Source organism: Sturnira hondurensis, unplaced genomic scaffold, assembly GCF_014824575.4.
Source record: "Sturnira hondurensis isolate 20B ecotype Veracruz unplaced genomic scaffold, ASM1482457v3 Scaffold0014745, whole genome shotgun sequence".
Lineage (NCBI taxonomy): Eukaryota > Metazoa > Chordata > Mammalia > Chiroptera > Phyllostomidae > Sturnira > Sturnira hondurensis.
The window spans coordinates 2188799-2213619 of NW_028087376.1; the positions used below are offsets into that span (position 1 = coordinate 2188799).

Here is a 24821-nt window from a genome sequence, read left to right on the forward strand (position 1 = left end):
TGCTGACTTGTAAAAACAGAATGCCAAAGTGATTGAGTAACAGCTGGAGCTCAAGGGCATGAACAAAATGAGTCTACAAGAGCTAGCTGAGCTGGAAACCAAGAAAGCGAAGATGGAGGGGAACTTGACTGACAGCCCCTTCAGATGATCAGGACCTTTTCCTGAACCCACACCAAAGCAAATACTTAGATTAAGAATAAAAAGAACTTTTTTTTGACTACACGGACTGGTGTCTATCTGTATGCCCCAGCAGAAGGCCTTACATTGCTTCCTGTTGATCCTTCTGTATTCAGCGAGGTATTTGAGTCCATCTGACCTGCTTTCCAGAGATGGATTTTTAGAAACTGTTCTGTTTTTAGGTCTTCTCTATTATTTTTTGTCCATTTAGTGTAAACTTCTTCAGCCGTTAGAAACTCTATGAATAGATCAGTACTGGAGTGTCTCTAGTTTCTGAAGTAGCTGTCCTTATTCCTCCTTCAAGTTAGTAGTAACAAGAAGACATAACTATACAGTATTTCTCAGCCTACCACCCACCGGGAAGCCCATAGGTAAATAACAGTAAATTAAATTACCACTGTCTACACTGTGTTTAGTTACAACATTAATTTGGATGGTGGGAAACCATTATTGGACCAGTTTTAAGATTTTATTTGAACTTTGTAGTTATCCCATCACATGGGAGATTAGGTTTATGAGCCAAATATGTACTCATAAACCTAAGAATAGTCACTGTTGGGTTTCTCACCATCTCACTCAAGCCTCTGCCCTCTGCCCAAGCGTGCCTTTCCAGCTCACATCCCCCCCTTGTCTTCCTCAGCAGACACACAGCGTGACAGCGTCAAATTACATCTTCCTTTTAAGGCTCAACTCAAATATACCCTCCTCCGTTAGGCTTTCTGGTTTCTTTTCAGTCATCCTACTGGTGGGGGATGGTGTTACTCTTTCATCCTTTAAAATATCAGGCCCGCCCCCTGTCCCCATGAACTCCACATTTAGCTTTGTGTGATGGTTAGGTCAGACTTGTGTTTTATTTCCTTACCACACTAATTTACTTGAGAGCTAGTATCTGTAATCTCTATCACATTACCTTTTTTAAATCTCCTGCTGGCTTGTATAGTAAATCCTTTTTGAAGAGATGGATGGTGTGAAAGAATCACACAAAAGAACAGTTCCATGGTGAAACAGAACATTGTTGGATGGCGTGAAGCCTGTGTTGATCATTGTCCTTTTGGAAAAGCAATACTTAGCAGCTACCCCTGGATACAAATAAGGAAGATTAATTCTGAGCCCAGAATAAGGGACTAAAAGGAACTCAATTATGAATGTAAGAGTTAAGATTCAGTTTATACTTGCTTGGGGAAAGTTTATCAAGACTAAAAGTCTGGGTTTATCTAACATTGCTAACTATGTTATATTGGGTTGGTTTTTTGGGTGTGCAGAAGCTGGGTGGTTTGGGCCAAGTTAATAATAAATGGATTGCCTATATCATTTACTGAGTTCTTAGTGAACAAACTCCCAGAAGAGCTTACCGACTGCTGCAGCAGAATGCCTCTAACCAGAGGGAGGCATCCAGTTGTTGCCCAGCGTCCAGATTTTTGCAAGTCCATGAAAGCACTGACACTATTGACTTGCAACTATCTTTCCCTTAATAAACAGAGTCTGTTGTCATGTAATTTAGTACCAGGTATGATCTGGTGGATAGTTCAACTTTAGTGGATGTACCTGTGTGGAATACTCCATATTCTAGACACAGTCCAATTCTTAAACATTTTTGTTTCTGAAACTGGCACAACTTCCAAGTTAGTTTTGTGAATCCTTTAATATCTCCTTCCAGACTCATTAACTCAGCCCGTACACCTTGGGGAAATCATAGTTCCAGACTTGTGCTTTCTGTAAAAACCATCCTCTTAAATGAGTGTGATGGTTGAATGTTCAGACTCAAGCTTTTCAGTTCTTTATTCTGAAACTTCTTTGCAGTGAATTTGACCAGCAGAGAATGATTAGGTTGAAGAAGGGAACCAAAATCATAATATGCAAATTACCAACATTAAAAAGATGTGTAATTCAATAAATATTTGTTTTATAGACTCAGAAAGCTAGAAAGAATTTCATCTATTTTAGATAAATGTTCTTAATTTTTTTAATTTTATTTATTTATTTTAGAGAGAAGGTAAGGGAGGGAGAAAGAGAGGGAGAGAAACATCAATGTGTGGTTGCTGCACACACCCCCTGCTGAGGGCCTGGCCTGCAACCCAGGCATGTGCTCTGACCGGGAATCGAACTGGAGACCTTTTGGTTTGCAGACCGGCACTCAGTCCACTGAGCCACACCAGCAAGGGCAAATCTTTTCTTGTCTTAGGGATCTTTCTGAGATTATGACAACTGTGGATTCTCTTGTCAGAAAAATGTACTCAGCATACAAAAGTTATTTAAGACATTCTCACGTCTTAAGTATGTTCGTGGATCCTACGTAGAAGAAATCCCTTTTCTAGTCCAAAACTGGTCCTCAGGGGTCTGGAGAATTGACCCACCCAAAATCACACTGCTTCTCTAGCTAACTGCTTCTGTTCTTCCACCATTCTGTTTCTTTCCTTAAAACCAATTCTTAAAGGAAGGACTAGGGGTTTAAACCTTAAAATAAACTCTTTCAGCTTTGGCTACCCAACTAGGACATTAAAGTACAGTAATACCCAAAACATTTAAATCATTAATTTAGAAAAGCCAAATCAAGCAAAATTTTTTATAACTTGCTGTGATTATTCAAGGGCTAATCCAAGATCCCTAGTTGATCTAACTTTTCCATCAGTTTCTTACCTGGGCTGCCTACATCTAAATTCATCGTATAGCTGTCAGACAAATCACTCTAGAGCAATGATTTTCAACCTTTTCCATCTCATGGCACACATAAACTAATTGCTAAAATTCTGTGGCACTCCAAAAAAATACATGTTTTGTCTGTCTGAAAAAAGTTGTAATTTTGATTCATTCACATCAGGCAGCTATTGTTGTATTTATTGCCTGTTGTCATTTTTTTATTTGACAGTTTGAGAGAAAAGACATCAATGCCCCCGACTGAATAGTCAGGTATTGCACGTTTACATGTGCTTGTGGCATACCGGTTGGAAATTGCTGCTCTGGAGCAGTAGTAGCTTTGTTTATTTATTCCATCTACCTTTCTTTTTCTTGTGCTCCCCAAAGGCCCCACCATCATCACTGTGCTGATGGGAAATGAAGGCATGGGGAATGAAGTGGGGGAATGAAGCACGTTCAAACCACCCAAGCACGTTTAAAGTCTGTGCTCCTGTTATGTCTGCTGAAGTCCCATTAGTTAACGCAAGTCCATGGCCTCACCTAACATCAGGGGCGTATCCGTGGAGCCGGGTGAATGTGTGCTCAGTCCAGGCAGTGGGCTGTGCAGAGTTACAGGGCAAAGGGTCTGGCTCTTAAATTCTATTAAGGAGTGAAAAACTGAGGGAAATCATTCAATCTACCACTCTTGGGAGTGGTAGATTGTAACAGTCATAAATTTGCTATGATAGGTCCCTTTGGACTGTAAACATGACAACACTTTTTCCCCATGGGTAACTTACATCTTATTAGACTATGTTATTTTGAAAGTTCTCTAGTGCCCTGAATTTCTTTCAAGAGTGGCCCTTTAATCTAAAGTTATTGTTTAGCAGAAATGAGTATGAGTAGAAATGATAATGATGTTAATTACCTTCCATGCTTTGTTTGAGTAAGAACTAGAATTGCTGATTGATTGAAAAAATTAAGGGAGGGATTAAAGGAGTATAAAGTAGGAAACTTCTCAAATAAAAAGCATTCTTTTTTTAAAATATTTTTATTGATTATGCCATTACCGTTGTCCCATTCCCCCACTTCATTCCCCTCTACCTTGCACACCCCTCCCCCATCATTCCCCCTCTTTAGTTTATGTCCATGTGTCACAAGTTCTTCAGATTCTGTATTTCCCATACTATGCTTGCCCTCCCCCCCCGTCTGTTTTCTCCCCACCATCTATACTATTTATTCTCTGTACCTTCTCCCCTTTCTCCTCCTGCCACTCCCATGTTGCTAACCCTCCATGTGATCTCCATTTCTATGGTTCTGCTCCTGACCTAGGTGTCCTCTTAGTTTGCTTTTGTTTTAGGTGTGGTTGTTAATAACTGTGAGTTTGCTGTCCTTTCACTGTTCATATTTTTTATCTTCTTTTCCTTAGATAAGTCCCTTTAACATTTCATATAATAAGGGCTTGGTGATGATGAACTCCTTGAATTTGACCTTATCTGAGAAGCACTTTATCTGCCCTTCCATTCTAAATGAAGCTTTGCTGGATAGAGCAATCTTGAATATAGGTCTTTGGATTTCATGACTTGGAAAACTTCTTTCCAGCCCCTTCTTGCCTGGAAGGTCTCTTTTGAGAAATCCACTGACAGTCTGATGGGAACTCCTTTGTAGGTGACTGTCCCCTTATCTCTTGCTGCTTCTAGGTTTCTCTCCTTCATTTTAATCTTGGGTAATGTAATTATGATATGTCTTGGTGTGTTCCTTCTTGGGTCCACCTTCTTTGAGACTCTCTGAGATTCCTGGATTTCTTAGAAGTCTAATTCCTTTGCCAGGTTGGGGAAGTTCTCCTTTACTACTTGTTCAAATATGTTTTCCACTTGTTGCTGTTCCTCTTCCCCTTCTGGTACCCCTATAACTCGGATGTTGGAACGTTTAAAGATGTCCTGGAGGTTCCTAAGCGTCTTCTCATTTTTTTGAATTCTTGTTTCTTCATTCTTTTCTGTTTGGTTGTTTTTTTCTTCCTTCTGTACCTTGGGGTCCACTCCCTTGATTTGAGTCCCCCCCCGCCCCCCCCTCCCCGCTAGTTTCCTTTCCATCACTATTGGTTTCCTGTGCATTTACCTTCATTTCCGTTAGTTTAGCCTTCATTTGTTCCTCTAATTTGTGACCAAAATCAGCCAGTTCTGTGAGAATCCTGATCACCAGTGTTTTGAACTGTGCATCTGATAGGTTGACTGTCTCTTGGTCACTTAGAAGTATTGGCTCTGGGGCTTTGAGCTGTTCTTGAGCTATAATGTTTTAGTCTGTTTGCACCTGTTACATATGAGGGGCGGAGCCTTAGGTGTTCACCAGGGCGGGCTGACCCAGTTGCTGAGTTCTGATGCTGTATGTGGGAGTGGGGTCAGAGAGGAGCAATGGCGTTTGTTCTGCTCTCTCTCGGATTTCAGTTCCCTCTGCTGCTTCCTGCAAGCAAACTGTGACCCCCCTGGTGCGGGCTCCCTGGTGCAGGCTCCCAGGTGTGTGGGCCTGTGCACCCTCCAGGACCCTGTGGGTCTCTCCAACAAACTCTGTTAGCCTGGGAGCTTCTCCCAGCACCTCGAACCCAAAAGTTTTTTGGTTTTGGTTTTTTTGGAAAAACTCAGTATTTTCTTTTTTTAAAAAGATTTTATTTATTTATCTTTAGAGGGGAAGGGAAGGAGAAAGGAAGAGAAACATCAATGTATGGTTGCTTCTCCTGCATCCCCTGCTGGGAACTGGCCCCTGCTGTAAACTGGCCTGCAACCCAGGCATGTGCCCTGACTGGGAATGGAACTGCGATCGTCTGGTTCACAGGCCCGCGCTCAATCCACAGAGCTACGCCAGCCAGGGCGAAAGTTTTTCCAATTGGTGCTTTTAGGCTTTAATTCGCATCGCCGGGGCCCTGGCCTGAGTGGTCTGTCTCACTGCTCGCCCCTTCGCCTGGTTTATCTGACTGCGAATGTGTGACTGCGGTCATCCAGCCACCTTGCACCCTCACTGGGTCTGCCTGTTGCCACCCCATGCCTAGGATCTGCCAACCGCCGCCAACCGCAGCAGTCTGTTAAAGTCAGTTTTAATAAAATGTTTGATCAATAAGTATGAAAATAAGTTTTTATATTAGTATTGATGCCTACTAAATCCTGCAGTAAAATCAAGTTTCCTGGAAACTTTTTCTTCTTGAAGTGATGTTAGGTGTGGCCACTCAGTTTATTAATGTTTACCAATTTCTTCTTTAAAATTTTTTTTAAAAATATCATTTGAGAGAGACATCGGTTTTATTGTTCCACTTAGTTATGCATTCATTGGTTGATTCTTGTTCTATGCCTCAACCAGGGATTGAACTTGCAACCTTAGTGTATCAGGATGACACTCTAACCAGTTGAGCTATCTGGCCAGGGCTTACTATTTTCTTTTCTTTTTAAAAAAGATTTTATTTATTTATTTTTTGAGAGAGGGAAAGGAAAGGAGAAAGAGGGAATGAAACATCAATGGGTGGTTGCCTCTCACACCCCTCTACTGGGGACCTGGCCCACAACCCAGGCATGTACCCTGACTGGGAATTGAACCGGCGATGCTTTGGTTTGCAGGCCCATGCTTAGTCTGCTGAGCTGCACCAGCCAGGGCACTGTTTTCTTGTGTCTTTTACCTATCCTTAAATAGAAAGAATCTTTTTATTTTGAAAATGATGCTTTTTACAACTTAAACGTTGGTAATATTTCATGGAAGGCACACAGAATTCACTTTGAACAGGTTGGAATGCTATCGAAACTCAAAGGAAATAAATGGTGCTTTATTGTGATGTGTGTTATTAGGATTGTATCTCCTTTAATCTTATGAACAAGGGAACTAAAGGAAATATGTATTGCAAAGCTATGTGATATTAGGCATGATCTAGTCTACCTTTTTGTCATGGAATTCAAAGTTTATTTTATCTCTGGTGTGGGTACCTTGCTTTACAAAACAAATGGATTCATGGGAGAATATGAATATGTATATATATGTAAAATTTTTGGTTTTAAAAAATTTTATATTTTTAATTATAGACTTGCAAGATTATAGACTCATAGAAATTACAAACATAGTACATAGAAATTCTCTGTCCACATCACTTGCCTTTCCAAAATGGTGATAGGAGACTAATTTTTAAATTATTGATGGACTTTTTGCCCTTTTTAATAATACAATTTTTTTTAGATTTCTAACTTTCTCTAAAGAAAGGGCACCCTCTTTAAAGAAAGGGCACCCTATTGTACTTGACCCTCTTTATCTTTCAGAATTATGAAGTGTCGTGTAAGGATCCTCATGTCACTGTTGTATTAGGTCCAGTATGAACGAGTGCTTCTTCATTCTCCCCTTCTCCAGATTTTACTGTTGATGGGAAAGGATTGCGTCTCGTCTGCTTTCCTGTCATATTTCTCCCTGCCAATCTGAAAGATATATAAGCTCCACTTTACTCCTTGTATTGAAGAAACATATTTAGTTGAATATTCAGATTTCCTGTTTTGAGTCTATTTTGGTGGTGTTTGAAAACTTGAGATTTGAGATTTTTAAAGCACCCTCTCTTATTTTTTTCTTTCCCTTTAGCCTGAAAATGAAATTTCTTCAGATTGTAATCATGTAAGTATGGCTTTTTCATGATTCACCATATGTGCTTTAGATATATGACAACAAGTTTTGGGATGCTTTTCCTGTTGTTCTGGGAAGTATTATATTTTGTAAAATTCTCTTAATCTTAAAAAGAGGATGATGAACCCTGTTTAAGGGCTATGGTATGTTTACAAATACTCCTCCAGTGTAGAAACCAGCAGGTTCTGCCAAATAATATTGCTGTACCTAAGCTTAAATTTTCCTGTAGCTGTCACATGAAATAATTGTTTCTGTGCTTATTAAGTTTACAATTTAGATTTCTGTATTTTAAGGTGGTTTTATTTAGTCATCGTAAGGTCATTTAGTAATTGCAGAAGTGACTAATAGGTTCCTCAAAACCTAAAATATTTAGTTTCTGGCCTTTGCAGAAAAAGTTTCCTGAATTCTGCTCTGGCTAACAACACGAATATAAATAAGAAAAACTTACTTATAAAGCACTCATCTTAAAATGAGTATGTGCTTTGGTCCAGCATTTCTTACTTCTTAGAATTTATTTGTAGTTACACTTAAAAGAATGCTTTAGCGGGCCTGCGAACCACACGATCGAGGTTTGATTTCCAGTCAGGGCACATGCCTGGGTTGCAGGCCAGTTCCCAGCAGGGGACGCACGAGAGGCAACCATACATTGATATTTCTCTCCCTCTCCTTCCCTTCCCCTCTAAAGATAAATAAATAAAATCTTTTAAAAAAAGAATGGATTAAAATGTGTCTATAAAAGGATATTTGCTATGGCATTATTTATAAAGAAAAATAGGAAAAAACTTCAAAATTCATCAGTTGACTCAGTTTGGCAGAGGGAAAGCTCAAAAAGAAGCTGATCTGTGCCTTACAACCCCAAGAGCTGGAGAATAGGGAGAATATGAAAGGAAAATAGGGACAATAGTACACAGAAAAGGGGACAATTGGTGTCATAGAAAAGAAGATTAGGACACAGACACAAAGAGGAGAACATGTGAAGATACAAAGTGAAGACGCCCACCTACAAGGAAAGGGGAGGGGCCTCAGTCTGTACTTTCAACACCTTGATCTCAGACTTCTGGCCTCCGAAATTACGAGCAAGTAAATTTCTTTGTTTAAGAAATTTGTGATATTTTGTTATGACAGCCCTCACAATCTGATACGTGGGTTGGCATTATAATGCCTCTTGTAATGGAAGAAATTTTAAAAATTGAAAAACTTCCTACATAGTAGGGAGTTCAGGGATGAATTCATGTCATTAAATGAGAGATATGATAGTTATGAATGATTTTTTGGCCAATGAAATGGAAAATGTTGATGCAGTGGACAAATTCCTAGAAAAACAAATTTACCAAAACTAAGATAAAACGTTGAAAATCTGAATAACCCAATGTTTATTTTAAAAATTGAATCTGTAAATAAAAATCTTCCCAGTAAAGAAACCTTGAAGGCCAGATGGATTTATTGGTTAATTTGTACAAAAATTTACGAAAGAATAACAACAGTCTTTCAGAGAATAAAAATAGGGAGACATCCTCCTGTTCATTATGGGGCTAATGTAACGTCACTCTCTCCTAATAAGGACATAACCAGAAAGGAAACACCGGCCAGTGTCACTCATGAACCATAGATGAAAAAATGCTAAGCAAATTAAAAGCAAATTGAATCCTGTAAAATGTAAGAAGGGAAATACATCAATACAGAATTGGTTTTACTCCGGTTGAGGTTAAATTTAATAGTTGAAAAATTAATCTAATTGAAGAAGAAAAATCATGTTATCTCAATAGACACATTAAAAAGCATTTGATTAAATTCCATGCTAGTTTTACTGAGCTTTTATTATGGGGAGTTGCTGACACGCGTAATTAGACTAACCCCCAAAAGCTGAGCTTTGGGTTAGACTTTTTGGTTTAAGCAGAATTTAGCTTCTACTACTTATTAATATTTCCTCTGAAAACTTCATCCTTCATCAGGGATTTTGGGTTAATTTTTTTCTTGACATTAAAAAAATTACCTTTAAGTAAAAAAACAAAAAAAAAGGGTGTGTGAATGGTAGTGTTTATTTTGTCTGTACCTTTTTTCCTTTTGCCTATAAATGCAATGATATTTTCTTTCCTTTTCTATTCATTAACAGAAATATTGAGTATGCATTTGTCTGACTCTGTATGATGAACTGTCACCATTTATTGGTGTCATAATTTATTATCATTCACTTACATTTATCATAGTTGATGGTGTCATATGATTCTAACTGAAGTTTGTTTCTTATACCTAGTTGTTGTGGAATTACAAGTTGAATCTAACTAAAGATCCGAAATTTGAATCTGTGGCCAGAGAAGTTTGCAAATCTACCTTATCAGAGGTAAGTTGTAAAAGAATTTTGTGGGTGTTTAATATAATTGAAGAGAACATTACATCTCTTTACCTGATCAGTTATTAAGGGAGGAATGGCTCATTCATTTACTTTATTTTTCTTGGAATTCACTCTGCATTGGTTGAGGGACGGGCCCAGCATGGTGTAACTAGACTTCTTTTTGTTAACGTCCACCCGCACTTGCAGTAGGATGCTGTTGATTCAGACAAGATGATAGTCAGGCTCCATGGGCGCCCAGAGAAGACAACCGCTTCGTCGTCAGTGCTCCAGTTGCGCATGTTACAGTCTGCTTATGTCTGAGGCCTACAGAATGGTTTCCCTGGGGGGCTTGTGACTGTTTCTAAATATTTTGACTGTACAGTTAGATCATTTAAACCACAGGGGAATATGTTTCAGATAGGAGTTAGTATTAAAAAGGAGTATAAAAAGATTGTATAGATTGTTACAAGTGGATGTGGAATATAAAGACAGAACTAATTAATGAAAATGTGTGGCATTGTATGGATACTAATTGGGGAAGATTTTGAATCATCTCTCTTGGCTTAGTGTAAAATACTCTATTTTTCAGACCATAAGATGCACCCGCGCCCCCCCCCCCCAGTTTGGAAGGAATAATGGTTGTTATTGCTGCTGTTGAGTTCTGTTTATATTTACATTGGTGAAATATTATGCTATTAAGTATTTTACCACATTTTTTGCTTCAAAATTTTTTTCCTTATTTTCCTCTAAAACCAAAGTGCGTCTTATGGTCTGAAAAATATGTTAGTGAAAATTGTGGGTTTGAAATTTTTATTGTTATTTTTTTTGTAACAGTGATAGAAATTCTGGGAAGACAGATTTCTGTATATTGAAGTATAAGAATCACAAAGCACATAGTTGCTATTTTTCCACCTCAGAGTTAAAATTATAAATCTTGCAACATGTAGATCTGTCCTCAAACTACCCTATTTGATGACTTAAGTTGGGATCATTTTCTCATTTTCTCCTGGAAAATGAGCTCTTAAGGAAAGTCCTACTCCAGCCAGATAAGCCCTCCACTTTGTGATCCTCACGGAAGTCATTATGGGATCCCGTGGAGCTTGTTTCTTTCTCAAGACTTCTGATCTTGGATCAGATATGTTTTATTCTTTTTTTAAATCCTTGCCAGAGGATATGTTTATTGATTTTTATAGGGAAAGAGGGAGAAAGAGAGAGAAACGTCGATCCATTCCCTCCTGTATGCACCCCGACCAGGGATTGAACCCTGAACCTAGGTGTGTGCCCTGACTGGGAATGGAAGCCACGACTTTTTGGTGCACAAATGACGCTCCAAACAACTGGGCCACCCAGCCAGGGCTGTTTTATTCTTTTTTTTTTTTTTTAAAGGTTTTATTTATTTATTTATCTTTAGAGGGGAAGGGGAGAGGGAGAGAAACATCAATGTGTGGTTGCCTTTTGTGCGTCCCCTTCTGGGAGTTGGCCTGCAGGGAACTGGCCTGCAGCCCAGGTATGTGCCCTGACTGGGAATTGAACCATGATCCTCTGGTTCGCAGGCCTGTGCTCAATCCACTGAGCTACACCAGCCAGGGACTTGTTTTATTCTTTTAAAGCAATGGCTCTTCCTCACATTACCCTCAGGCCTCAGAATAGAAGAGCATATCTTTGAAACATTGATCCTTAGCTTTTAGTTTCAGTATTCTCCTCAAACTTCTTTGGCTACTAGCCATATGACTGGCTACACATACCAGTTTCATTGCTATGTGGGAATTTGGCTCACAGAATATGCAGGTTTATCAGAATGATTTCACTCTTTGCTTATTTTATTTATATATATTTTATATGCACATATAAAATATATTTTGGACATGATGAATATGGTATCAAAGGTTTTAAAGGAATGAAGATAGATACATTTGGAACGACATACACAAACACACACTGACTTCCTTATAATGCGTATGTAATGATGGCCGCCTCGTAACATTCTGGAGTGTCGTGATTCTGTAAAACATTCAAGGAATAAGGGCACTTCTCCCTTCTTAGAAGGATATTATACAGGAGTCAGGAAAATGAAATATCAGGAAAAGTATGATTGTCGAGTAAATATTTTATTCTACAACTCCTTCCTATTTTCTTTCCTAATTTTGGAATCCTACTTCCAAGGAGAAAAACAACAATGCACAAATACCTGCAACTGCAAACTGAACTTTTACATACTCTCCACGATCGAACCAAACAAGGCCAGCTTTTCTCCTGTCTTCATGTCAAAAATAGAGTGGGCCTGCCCCCTGCCACTTCAGAGTTTACTCCCATTCATAAATATGTTGATACTTTAATGCTGTTTTTTTGCTGTTAATCTTAGAAATTTTTTTCTGTCGTAGTAAACTTCTGTCCAATAGAATGGTTGAAGAAAAGCTTAAACTTCTAATTCAAACACTATACATCCTATTATAATTGGTAGTGAACTAAAATGCAAATAGATATTACATTTTGGTGTTTCAATAAAATCTCAAGTGATTAGAAGTAAATATACATTTAATTTCTTATTGGGGCTCCAGTTCAACATGTAGTCTTGTGTTTTCTTAAGATTTTTAAACTGCCAATTCTCCAGTATTAGAATCTGTCTGAAAATTTCTACTTCATTAAATTTTCAAACCCAGGTGTCTGGTAAATGCTGAAATTTTCGAGGAGTTATTTTTCCTTTTACTTTTTGAACTGAATTCTGTTTTGCTCAAAAAAAAAAATCCTTCTCTTGGGAATAATATTCATGGCCAACTTTTAGTCATCACAAAAAAAGAGATCAAGGTTGGCGAAAACAATTGCATTTATCTTGACTGTTGAAGATCCATGCATCTTGAAGCCAGTGTGAGACTATTTATTTAAATTCCAAAGTTTGCTTCTTAAAAAGTAAACACAGGGACTTCCGCCAAGATGGAGGCGTAGGTGAAAACCCTGTGCCTTCTCCCACAACCAAGTTTGAATACAACAAAGGTTTGGAGAAACAAAGACACAACCGAAGGACAGAAAATTGAATTATACGGAAGTCCGACTACATCTAACCGTTCAACGGGGACGGTAAGAGGGGCGGAGCCAGCAGCGAGCAGGACAGGGCCCCGACCCAGGCGCGCAGGCAGACGGGAACCAGTCGGGGTGCGGGGCAGACCACGGGCGCATATTCGAGCACAGTGAGACAAACCACGCAGGCCCCAGGTGGCGAGGGCTGACGGCGGTGGCACACTCGTGTACAGTGGGACGAAATGCGCAACTGCAACACCAGTGAGGGCCGTGGTGGCAGGCAGCGGACAGGACGCCATAGTCCCTCTTTTACCCCGCCCCCACATACAGCGTCACAACCCAGCGACTTAGTTGCCCTGTTCTAGTGAACACTTTAGGGCTCTGATCCTGCTATGGAACAGGCACGAACAACCCAAAAGATGGCCCAAGAAGAACTCAAAGTCCCAGAGCCAATAACTCTAAGCAACCAAGAAATTGCCAGCCTCTCAGAAGCACAATTCAGGACACTATTTATCAGGATGCTCACAGAACTGGTAGATTATAGTCACAAATTAGAGGAACATATGAAGGCTAAACTAATTGAAATGAAGGGAGATGCACAGGAAACCAATAGTGATGGAAAGGAAACTGGGACTCAAATCAATGGAATGGACCAGAAGGAAGAACAAAACATCCAACCTGAAAAAAATGAAGAAATGAGAATTCAGAAAAATGAGGAGAGGCTTAGGAACCTCCAGGACAACTTTAAACGTTCCAACATCCGAATTATAGGGGTACCAGAAGGGGGAAAGAAACAGCCACGAGTGGAAAACGTATTTGAACAAATAATAAAGGAGAACTTCCCCAGTCTGGCAAAGGAAATAGACTTCCAGGAAATCCAGGAAGCTCAGAGAGTCCCAAAGAAGTTGGACCCAAGAAGGAACACACCAAGGCACATCATAATTACATTAGCCAAGACTAAAATGAAGGAGAGAATCCTAGAAGCAGCAAGGGATAAGGGGACAGTCACCTACAAAGGAGTACCCATCAGACTGTCAGCGGATTTCTCAAAAGAGACCTTACAGGCAAGAAGGGGCTGGAAAGAAGTATTCCAAGTCATGAAATCCAAAGACCTACAGCCAAGATTGCTTTATCCAGCAAAACTTTCATTTAGAATGGAAGGACAGATAAAGTGCTTCTCAGATAAGGTCAAGTTGAAGGAGTTCATCATCACCAAGCCCTTATTATATGAAATGCTAAAGGGACTTATCTAAGGAAAAGAAGATGAAAAATATGAACAGTGAAAGGACAGCAAACACACAGTTATTAACAACCACACCTAAAACAAAAGCAAACTAAGAGGACAGCTAGATCAGGAGTGGAACCATAGAAATGAAGAACACATGGAGGGTTAGAAACAGGGGAGTGGGAGAAGGAGGGAGAAGGCACAGAAAATAGCATAGATGGTAGGTAGAAAATAGATAGAGGGGAGGGCGAGAATAGTGGGGGAAATATAGAATCCAAAGAACTTGAGACACGTGGTTATAAACAAGGGGCGGAGAATGGTGGGGGAGGGAGGGTGCTGGGGGAGGGGATTGAAGGGGGGGAATAGAACAACTCTAATGCTATAATCAATAAAATATATTTTAAAAAAAAGTAAACACAGTTTTCTGTCTTGAACTGAGTCTTTGACTTAGTCTGGAGTTAGACATAAAGAGACCCAGTGGCCCAGAGGATAATGTGTGGTATGTCCTTCACCTAGCATCTTTTGGAAAAGAGGTTATATTTGCTTTGCCCTATATACACATTTACATTAAGTGATGTAATAGTGGAGAGTGATCTCCATTGGTTTCAAAAAACACAGTAAAACCAAAAAATTCCTTTCTCATTTATATTCAGAATAAATATTTACCTTTGGTTCCTTTCTTTTCTTAAAATTGCTATTTTTGTGGGGTTTTTTTTAATTTCTCTAAATGCAGTAATAGGCTTTTTCCAAACAACCTTCTTTGCTTTGCAATCCAAGCTTATAACCCTGTAAGCAGATTTGAATTTCAGCATTTTTGGTTAATTTGCTTCATTAGCACTTGTGGTTTGATACACACTTTGCAGGACCACTAACCATGTGAAATCACTGTGTGCTTGATCTACTACATCTTATGTTGAAACCACACAAATTAGGTTTGCAGTGGCCTTCCCATTTGCAAACTTCTTGCCAGACTGCACTGAACATCACTTTAGACACGATTCTGTTCCAGACCACAGTGGTGAGGCTGAGATTTTACTAAGCTCAAAAACACATGTCCATATTTATAGTTAATTTGGAACACATTACTGTCATGTCAAGAAGTAATATTATGCCTTTCCTCCCTCCCCTTGGCCTGTAGGTTTACTTAACAACAGCAGTTTGCTGTGTAGCTTGGCTTGCAACCTGACTTCAGTTCTGCACCTGCTTTCCTGAGATTAATCTCCTCACTGTCCATTGCATGCTTTGCATGCATAAAGGAATTTCTCAGTAGAACCATTTAGAATGTTAAAAGCTCTTTTTAGTTATATTTCAATATAGCTGAAAGTTTTACCAGTTCTTTTTACTTCATTTGGACATGAGTTCTGTCTAGCATTTGTGTATATATACATGTATTTTCTTGCAAAACACATTAATCAGGTATTTCCTAGAGAGCACAACAAGCTGAGTAGGCTAGACACACTGTGAACATGAAAATGTCAGACATTCTTTTGTAAAAGTTGTTTGATGTGAGCCTTGACTGGTGTGGCTTGTTTGAGCATCATCCTGCAAAGCGAAAGGTCGTTGGTTCGATTCCCGGTTAGGGCACATGCCTGGATTGTAGGTTTGGTCCCCAGTTGCGGGGTGTACCAAAGGCAACTGATCAATGGATGTTTCTTTTTCACATCAGTGTTTCTTCCTGTGTCTTCCTTCCCCTCTTCCCCTCTCTCTAAAAATAAATAAAGATAAAATCTTTTTAAAAACGTGTTTGATGTGAGAATAAAATACTTTTGTAAGACAGTCACTTTGTTTTGAGCAGATTAAAGAATGTGCTGATGAACCAGTAGGAAAAGGTTACTTGGTTTCCTGCTTGGTGGATCACCGAGGCAACATCACTGAGTACCAGTGTCACCAGTACATCACTAAGATGACAGCCATCATTTTCAGTGATTACCGTCTCATCTGTGGCTTCATGGATAACTGCAAAAATGACATCAACCTTCTGAAATGTGGTAGCATTCGGCTTGGAGAAAAGGTAGGTACTACACTGGCTTTACCAAAGGGGTCTTATGAACTTGATAAATGAAAAGAATTGTATAACTGGCATGGAAGAAATTTAGGGCTGCAGGTAGCCTTCAAGTTGAAGTCCCAGACAGCCCCAAGATCTTAGGCTAGTTGAATGCATTTCATCTGTTTATGACAAAATATTCCAAAGGTATGGAGAAGTAGAGGAATTAATACCTGCTACTATAGTATTATCTTCAAAATACTAAACCACTTGCTGGTTACCTAAACATTCTCTGGCAAAACATTGTGTAGTCTTATGAGAATAGTAGTTGGGTTAGGAGAGGCTTGAGTTCTCAAAACTTTGTCTGCATATACCTCACTGTTGCCATAAAAAAAAATCACTCAGCACACCAGTACAAAAGAAGATATTTAAATATCAGAAAATTTTAAGTTATGTGAAAGTACTTCTAGTTTGTCAGAAAAAATGTGATCTATTTACCTTCATCTCAGAAGAATTAGTTTTAGTAAAGACAGGAAAGAAAAATAACTACCTGCCTCCTCGTAGGTTAAGAAAAATAACTACCTACCTGCTAGTAGGTTCTTCCTTTATTATATTTGATCTTATTTTTTTCCTTCAAGTCTGTTGTCTAGAAGGTCATAATGGAGGTTTAACAAGGTTTATTCTGAACTTGTTTGCTAAAAAAAAATGAAGGAAACTCCTGAGAAGTAATAGGTGCCAGTGGGAGAAATAGTCCAGGGTATGCATATGGCATTAGCTCTTAATTGGTACTGTTCATTAGTCTGCTGTTTAGGAAATAGGAAGAAAAATAAAATCCATTTGTCTCTTTGTTCCTATTCATTCTTTGCATCATGCTTTGCAGTTTTCCCTCACGGAGGAAAGAGGGTATGATATTATGTGCCGGAACTGTAAATTTCACACACCAGTTCCAGTGAAGGTTTTAATCCTGGTTATTGTCTGGCTGTCATCAAGTACCCTTTCCTTCACACCACACAGGGCTCTGGCTCTTTCATAGGGCACCTCTGAGTCTATCTTGAGAGCACTGTGAACTTGGCATACAGCTCTCAGCTAAATAAAGACCAGTTTTAATAAAGAAGGCAGATTACCCCCCCCTTCTCAGCAGATACTAGAAATGGCACAAATACACTTAAGTCACCCTGATAATTCAGGAAGGTCCTCTGGTTTGTTTAGGATATTGGAGATTATATTCCAACCCTCACTCTTTTTAAAATCTTCACATGAGTGTTCCAGACATAACTTTTCAAAAGTCAGCGATGACTCTTCTTCATAGTCGTAGTAAGTGGTCCGTGCTGTACATTCACCTCTCTTTGCAGTAGTTCTTCCCTAATGACTGCCAAGATGATCTCTAGTTAGCTTCCCGCCAGCAATCTGAGTGTCGGTGTAGAACCTGCTTTCAGTAGCATGTGAGAGTTAAGTCTGCAGTGACTGAAATGATTGCAGAAAATAGTGGAGCCAGAGCCCAAAGACATGACAGTGAGGGTTTTCAGCCTTGTTAAAATAACAAAAGATGATTCTGTGGACCATCAACATGCATACTTTGCTCATTTTTATCTTTTACTATACCTACCAGTTAGGTGAATTTCTGTTTATACCAGGCACCCCAACTTTGACATCAAAGGCTTTCTTGTATTTTGGGCACAGTAACAAATGTGACTCATGCCTGCACTTCTGAAAGCATGTTCCTTCCTATATAATCCACTCTGGTGCTACAGCCAGTTTTAAAAATGAGGAAGCATGTCCTCAGCCGTTCTTTGCCTTTTATAACTATAACAAGAGGTTGAAAATAATACCATGATAATGAAACTTGATTTAGATTCAGTATTTGGTCCTGGCATCATAGGGTAAAGAAATGATTTCCATGTAATGAATTGAAATATTTCCCCAAATACTTAGGGTTTATAACTATTTTAAATGTAGCATTAGTAAGATTAATAGGCCTATTATACCTTATAATAGGTCCACATTCGCTTCTTATTGGATCTAAGAAGGCATCATCATGGTTTGAGACCACCCAAGGTTCTGAGATTTAACTTCAATTTAAACTATAACTTGTTTACTTCTGTGTAGCTAGTTATTTAGATATGAAAATTATCCTGGAAAATAATGATTTGGCTCCGGACCACAGAAGAGAATAGGCTCGTTGATTTCAAATTTGTTGACACTGAAGCTTGCAAACTCCTCTTCAGCTTTGAATGCACCTGCCTCAAAGGGCGGAGGAGAAAGTGTCGTGGTTAGAACCTGTTTGTACCCTCCTCTGTATGAGCATATAAATGTCATGATTTCAAAATTATGGTGATTTTTAAAAAAATGTTACTATATATAAAATGTAGAACCAAAGACTATATATTAATAAGATCTTTAGAATTTTCTAAATGAATATTGTTAAAGTAAAAGTGCAGATCTCCAAAAGTAAAAGTGTAAATGATTTACATCATCTGAAGAGAAACTAGAATGCGGCATCCAGTATAGGAACTTAATATGGACATGAGCCATATTATTGCTACTTTTATACTTTTCACTCATAATTACATCATTTTATCATTGCCTGCTTTTAACCAACTACTTTGAATACTTCAGATATTCTTTTTCTCTTTATGTAGTGATACAGATCACAGAAGATATCAAAAACATTGAAATAGAGAATTTATAGCAGAGATGAAAACTGAGTTCTTGCTTGCTTTTTTGAGATTGGTTTAGTGTTATTCCTTTCTGTTCTTAAAAGTGGGGGGGAGGTGGTAGGGACATAGTATATGGGAGAGAAAAATACATTACTTATCAAACTGCTAAAAATTGATGAGGACACTAGGAGTAATTTTAAGACAGACATTTGTCTCACCTTAGTGGAATTTTAAAAACTCATGGTAAGTCCACTTACAGGATTGTTTGTTTTTTATATCATTTTCTATATTAATAACACAATGTTTTTCAACCTAAGTCATTTTATTTTCTTGTAGATAATGTGCTGGTGCATAGTTCACTTCCCTTGCTTTCATATATATGCAGTAATTAGCCAAACGGTTTTCTTTTGTCAGATATTTGCATACACTATATAACTCAAATGGAGTGAAACAAAAAGCTCAGAGACTCTGGGTAATTGAGAAGAATTCCTGAAATATCTTTATTTGAAAAAGCACCTATCTAAAGTTATGATGAATGAAAACATCTAATGGAGGCCCTGTTATGGGCCAGTGCCAGTATATGGTGCTACAGTTGGTATAATTGAAGTTAAATCTCAGAACCTTGGGTGGTCTCAGACCATGATGATGCCTTCTTAGATCCAATAAGAAGCGAATGTGGACCTATTATAAGGTATAATAGGCCTATTAATCTTACTAATGCTACATTTAAAATAGTTATAAACCCTAAGTATTTGGGGAAATATTTCAATTCATTACATGGAAATCATTTCTTTACCCTATGATGCCAGGACCAAATACTGAATCTAAATCAAGTTTCATTATCATGGTATTATTTTCAACCTCTTTTATATGATTAAGACCTAATTGCTAGCAGCCATCTACCAAGATTCCATATAGGACATATTTTTATAGCATAAAACCCTGTTTATAATAATCTCTTATATACTATGAATAATATATGGCTGGTATATTTCTGTTCAGATCTGTTATACGTTTATTTTTCCTGTGGAAAGTGGAAATAAGCAAGCCTTCTCTAAGTGGGTCATGGACAGATTTGAATATCACTCATAACTTAGGAAGAAAAAGTAAGCCTTACTCTGGATTTCTGGGGTTTTTGTGTCCACTTTTCTCTGTCATCATCTTTTTGTCACTTGTCCCTGAGAGGTTTATCTGTTTGGAATTTCTCTCCAAAAAAATTTTTGGTCATCTCAGGTTTCCAAGCATTAAATAGAACTAACTATTCAGCTAGTGAGAAAGGTTAAGACATGAGAATCTGCTGGTATACTGTGCTTCCTAATCTTTTTGGGGTCAGCAAACCTTTTGAAATTAAATGAAAACTATGAAATTTTCTTGGAAAAAATATACAAAATCCACCTACAAATTTTAGGAGGTTCCTCGAGCCCCAGGGTCTTAGCAAGCCACGTTACATTGTGCAACTCGGATGAATTGATAAACTCCTCTAAGCTTCTGTTTGCTCATCTGCACAGTAACTGCCGCCACTCATATCGCCACTTAGGTGTATGAGAAGAGAACATGGGACTGCTTGGAAAGTGGTGTGCTGCAGAACAAACTCTGTGACAACAAAATAGAAAAAACAACTTTTATTGAATTGAAGTTTTGCTTAAAATAGATGTTTGCCTGTCTGTTTTTAGGGGTCTTTTTATTATGTATAGATGATTCCATATCCAGGGTATCATACTATAACAAGATTTTATTTGTGTGTGTCTGTAAATAAATGACAGCACTATATTTTCTGCTACTTTGTCTTGCTCTATTAAAGGTTATACCTCTCAAGTTATTGAAGCATATCTTTTGAGTATGAAGATTAGGATTCTTGAGTAGAAGATATTCGGGGGAAGTTTCTCATATTTTGAATGAATAAATGACTAAAGAAACCACATCTGTTCAAACTGGTAGGAATGGCAGAAACACAGAATGGGATGGTTCCACATCCACATATGGAAGGATAAAAATTTGGGAGGGATATCTTGGTAGCAAGGAGTCCCAGCCCCACACTAGGCCCCTCAGCCTAGGGTTCCAGTACCAGGAAGATAAGTCTGAACAACTTCTGGCTGCAGAAACCAGTGGGTATTGAGTTGATAGAAGAAACTTCTGGAGTCCTAAGCAGTTCCCCTTAAAGGACCTACACATGGACTTACTCAGACTAACTCCCTCTAAGCTGTAGCACTGCGGTAACAGCTCAGAAGGCACCATTGGCATACAGGGAGGAATTGAAGTACCTGGCATCAAGGAGGGAGCTGGGGGACAGCTTTATCCCAGATAGGAATGTGGGCAGAGATCACTGTCTCTTTACTGAGCCCTTCCCCCACAGAGCTGGCAACAGATATTATATCTGAGTCCCCATCAACCTGGCTAACACTGTTTGCCCTGCCCTGGAGATCCCCTGAGACTTTATCCCACCCAAATTATGGGTCCACCCAAACTGTTAACCATGACTTTTCCATATAGATGGCCAAGGCTCATGCTTCACAACTTCCTAAGTCCTATCAAACAAGCAGCAGCCAGCCTCGATAAGCCCCTGGCCTCTGTACCTCTTGCTAAGTGATCCCAAGCATGTCACTAGCAGCAGGCAGCCTAGATTCACAGCTTGGCTTCACCTGGGAATCTCCAAGCCCAGCACAAGTAGCAGCAATCTCAGATCGCTTCATAGTTCTTACACGGTGGTCCTGGGCACAACACATGGGGGCTGACCTTGGCCTGTACCACCTGGGAAACACCAGAGCCCATGCATTCAGTGGAGAGCTACAGACCATGTCTGAGCACCACCACCCTTCCCTGCATGGCTGACCCTTCACAACAGGCAGAGATTGATAGCGAGTGGTTATAGCCAGTTCTTGCAGCTTCCTGGCCTAGGTAAATCCCTCCCATTGACCTGTCAGCAGCAATCAAGACTCAAGGATGCATGTACTCACCCCACACGGAGGGCACACCTTGAGTACCCAGCTTGGATCATAGGGGAGGCTGTGCCACTGGACCCTATAAGGCACCTACTACATAAGGCCACGCTACCAAGATGGGGTCATAGCAACTCTACCTAATACATAGAAACAAACACAGGGAGGCTGCCAAAATGAGGAGACAAAGAAATATGGCCCAAATGAAAGAACAGATGAAAACTTTAGAAAAAGGGCTAAATGAAATGGAAATAAGCAATCTCTCAGGTGCAGAGTTTAAAACATTGGTTTTAAGGGTGCTCAAGGAACTTAGGACCTCAACAGCATAAAAAGATCCAGTCAGAAATGAAGGATATACTAACTGAAATAAAGAACGGTTTACATGGAAATAACAATAGAGTTCATGAAGCCAAGAATCAAATTAATAATTTGGAACATAAGGGAGCAAAAAACAAGCAATCAGAACAAAAAGAAAACATCCCCCAAAAAATAAGAGCAGTGCAAGCAGCCTCTGGGACAACTTCAAGACTTCTAACATTTTCACATCACAGGGGTGCCAGAAGGAAAAGAAAAAGAGCAAGAAATTGGAAATCTATTTGAAAAAATAATGGACGAAAACTTCCCTAATTTGGTGAAGGAAATAGACATGAAAGTCCAGGAAGCTCAGAGTCCCACACAAGATGGATACAAAGAGGCCCACTCCAAGACACATCATCATTAAAATGCCAAAGATTAAAGATAAAGGGAGAATCTTAAAAGCAGCAAGAGAAAAGCAGTTAGTTACCTACAAGGGAGTTCCCATAAGTCTTTCAGCTGACTTCTCAAAAGACACTCTGCCGGCTAGAAGGGATTAGCAAGAAGTATTCAAAATCAGGAAAAGCAGGGACCTGCAGCCAAGATTACTGTACCCAGCAAAGCTGTCATTTAGAATCAAAGGACAGATAAAGAGCTTCCCAGAAAAGAAAAAACTAAAGGAGTTCATCACCACCAAATCATTATTATATGACGTACTAAAGGGACTTATTTAAGAAAAAGTAGATCAAAACTCTGAACAAATAAATGGCAATAAATATATACCTATCAACAATTGAATCTAAAAATCAAACTAAGCAAACAAGAACAGAGACAGAATTCTGGATTTGGAGAACGTTTGGATGGTTGCCAGATGGGAGGGTTGTATGTGGGAATGGGTGAAGATGTGAGAGGGCTGAGAAGTGCAACTAGGGAGTTACAGAACAGCCATGGGGATGTGAGGCGCAGTACAGGAAATGGAGTTGCTGAAGAACTTACATGTGTGACCCACGGACATGAACAGTGGTGTGGGGATAGCCCGAGGAAGTGGGGTTGCTGTGTGTATGGGTGTAAAGGAAAAATTGGGATAACTGGAATAGCACAAGTAATTTTTAAAAGCATAAAATAATCCCAATTGTGTAAATAAGTAGTGGTAATCTCATTAAAATCACATTAAGATAAATCCAAAACACCAAGTGACTGTTACACTACAAATTGTACATGTTTGGGTCTTTGTGGGCAATGTGGAATAGAAAAAAGGAGAAATAGTGTCTCTATAATACTTTTTCTCAATGGATTTTGTGGGGTTTTTTTTAACTTGACTAAAAATACTATTACGTGGGAAATAGCCCTTCAAAGATTAGTGAATAGAGATTTCTGCAATGTTATTTCAATATGGACATGAACTATGCTTAGAGCAATAGGCTGATGTAAGTCTTTTAATGTTTCTGACATTTTAAACTTTAGGAACTCGGGTTCCTATTTCTGTTATTAACTAAACTATACTTAATTTCCCAGGATCTCTATTTCCATTTGTACCGCATAAGTATTACATTCTAACCAAAGATTATTGAGGACATTTTCTGTAACCTGTAGTGTGGTTGGTTTCCCATCTGATTTCTTAGTAGTACATCAGTAAGCTGACTGTGTATTGTTTTTTTAACCAGATGATGTTTATTTGAAAGGCATTGTACTGAGAGTTTTAAAATATATTATCCTTACTGTTCTAGGATGCACATTCACAAGGTGAGGTTGTATCATGCTTGGAGAAAGGCCTGGTGAAGGAAGCCGAAGAACGAGATCCCAAGATTCAGGTCTCTGAACTCTGCAAGAAGGCCATTCTGCGGGTGGCCGAGCTGTCCTCGGATGACTTTCACTTAGACCGCCATTTGTATTTTGCTTGCCGAGATGATCGGGAGCGTTTCTGTGAAAATGTGAGTCAGTTCAGAAACTGTTCTTCTTTTCCTTTTCTTCTTAAATATTTTTAATTACTCTATTACAAAAAAACAAAAACTAACACACACCTCTCATGTAGAAAAGCTGCTAAAAATGAAAGGTGGAGTTGGTCTCAGGATAACAGAAAATGATATTAGCTGCTCAGATTCAATTGAACATCTGGTTAACATTTGGCTCTGACAATCTATATACGTCATTTTTTTCTACTTCATCTAATGTCTCAATTTCAGTTCTTGGGGAGTCTATTTTATCAATAGGAATTCTATTTTACCAGAAAATCTAGTGCACATCTATCCCATGACTAAAACTTTGCCATATTACGTATTTGCATTTATATATTTTGGGCTAAGGTAAAAAAAAAAAACCACAGGTGGCTAGTGTTTAAAACCAAATCCCTGATTACTACCCACAAACCCTGTGGAACAACCTTCTAACACTTTAGATAGAACCTTCCATCTTTACAAAAAGAACTGAGCGTGAGTCTGTGTACTCCCCCTCTGCCTGCTGTTTTGATTTAACAGTTTAATCATCACAGCCACTAATTACAAGAGTTTTATGTTGTGAAAAGGGAGACTGACATTTCCCTTCATTCCCTGATTAACAGTATATTTGGGAATAAATAACAATAGTCAGACACGGGGGAAAACTTTCATCTTTACTAGAGGTACTGTATTCTTTCAAAGGCTACTAAATTTTATAAATGCTGAGCCATTTGTTCAAAGGTACTCACATTATATTACTGTAACAGAAAGCTATACATACGGGACTATGGCTTATGTCCAGCACAATGGTTGTGTTTCATTTTACAGACACAAGCTGGTGAGGGCAGAGTATACAAATGCCTCTTCAACCATAAGTTTGAAGAATCCATGAGTGAAAAGGTAAGTATTACTTTAAAATAAACCAGTATTTCATTCATTTCTTTAAAGTTTTCTCACATCATCTCAAATAATATTCTTCTAAACTGATGCCAAAGTAAATGATTGATGCACCT

General features: G+C 38.8%; 1 protein-coding gene across 1 annotated transcript in view; it reads left to right on the forward strand.

Annotated features, from left to right (window-relative positions):
• Positions 1-24821, forward strand: part of GLG1 (golgi glycoprotein 1) — a 126919-nt gene that overhangs the window by 59522 nt on the left and 42576 nt on the right. The window contains exons 2-6 of the mRNA XM_037063640.1: positions 7390-7422; positions 9686-9772; positions 15799-16014; positions 23602-23805; positions 24637-24708. Of these exons, the coding sequence (XP_036919535.1) occupies positions 7390-7422; positions 9686-9772; positions 15799-16014; positions 23602-23805; positions 24637-24708 (612 nt within the window). The remainder of the gene's footprint in view (positions 1-7389; positions 7423-9685; positions 9773-15798; positions 16015-23601; positions 23806-24636; positions 24709-24821) is intronic.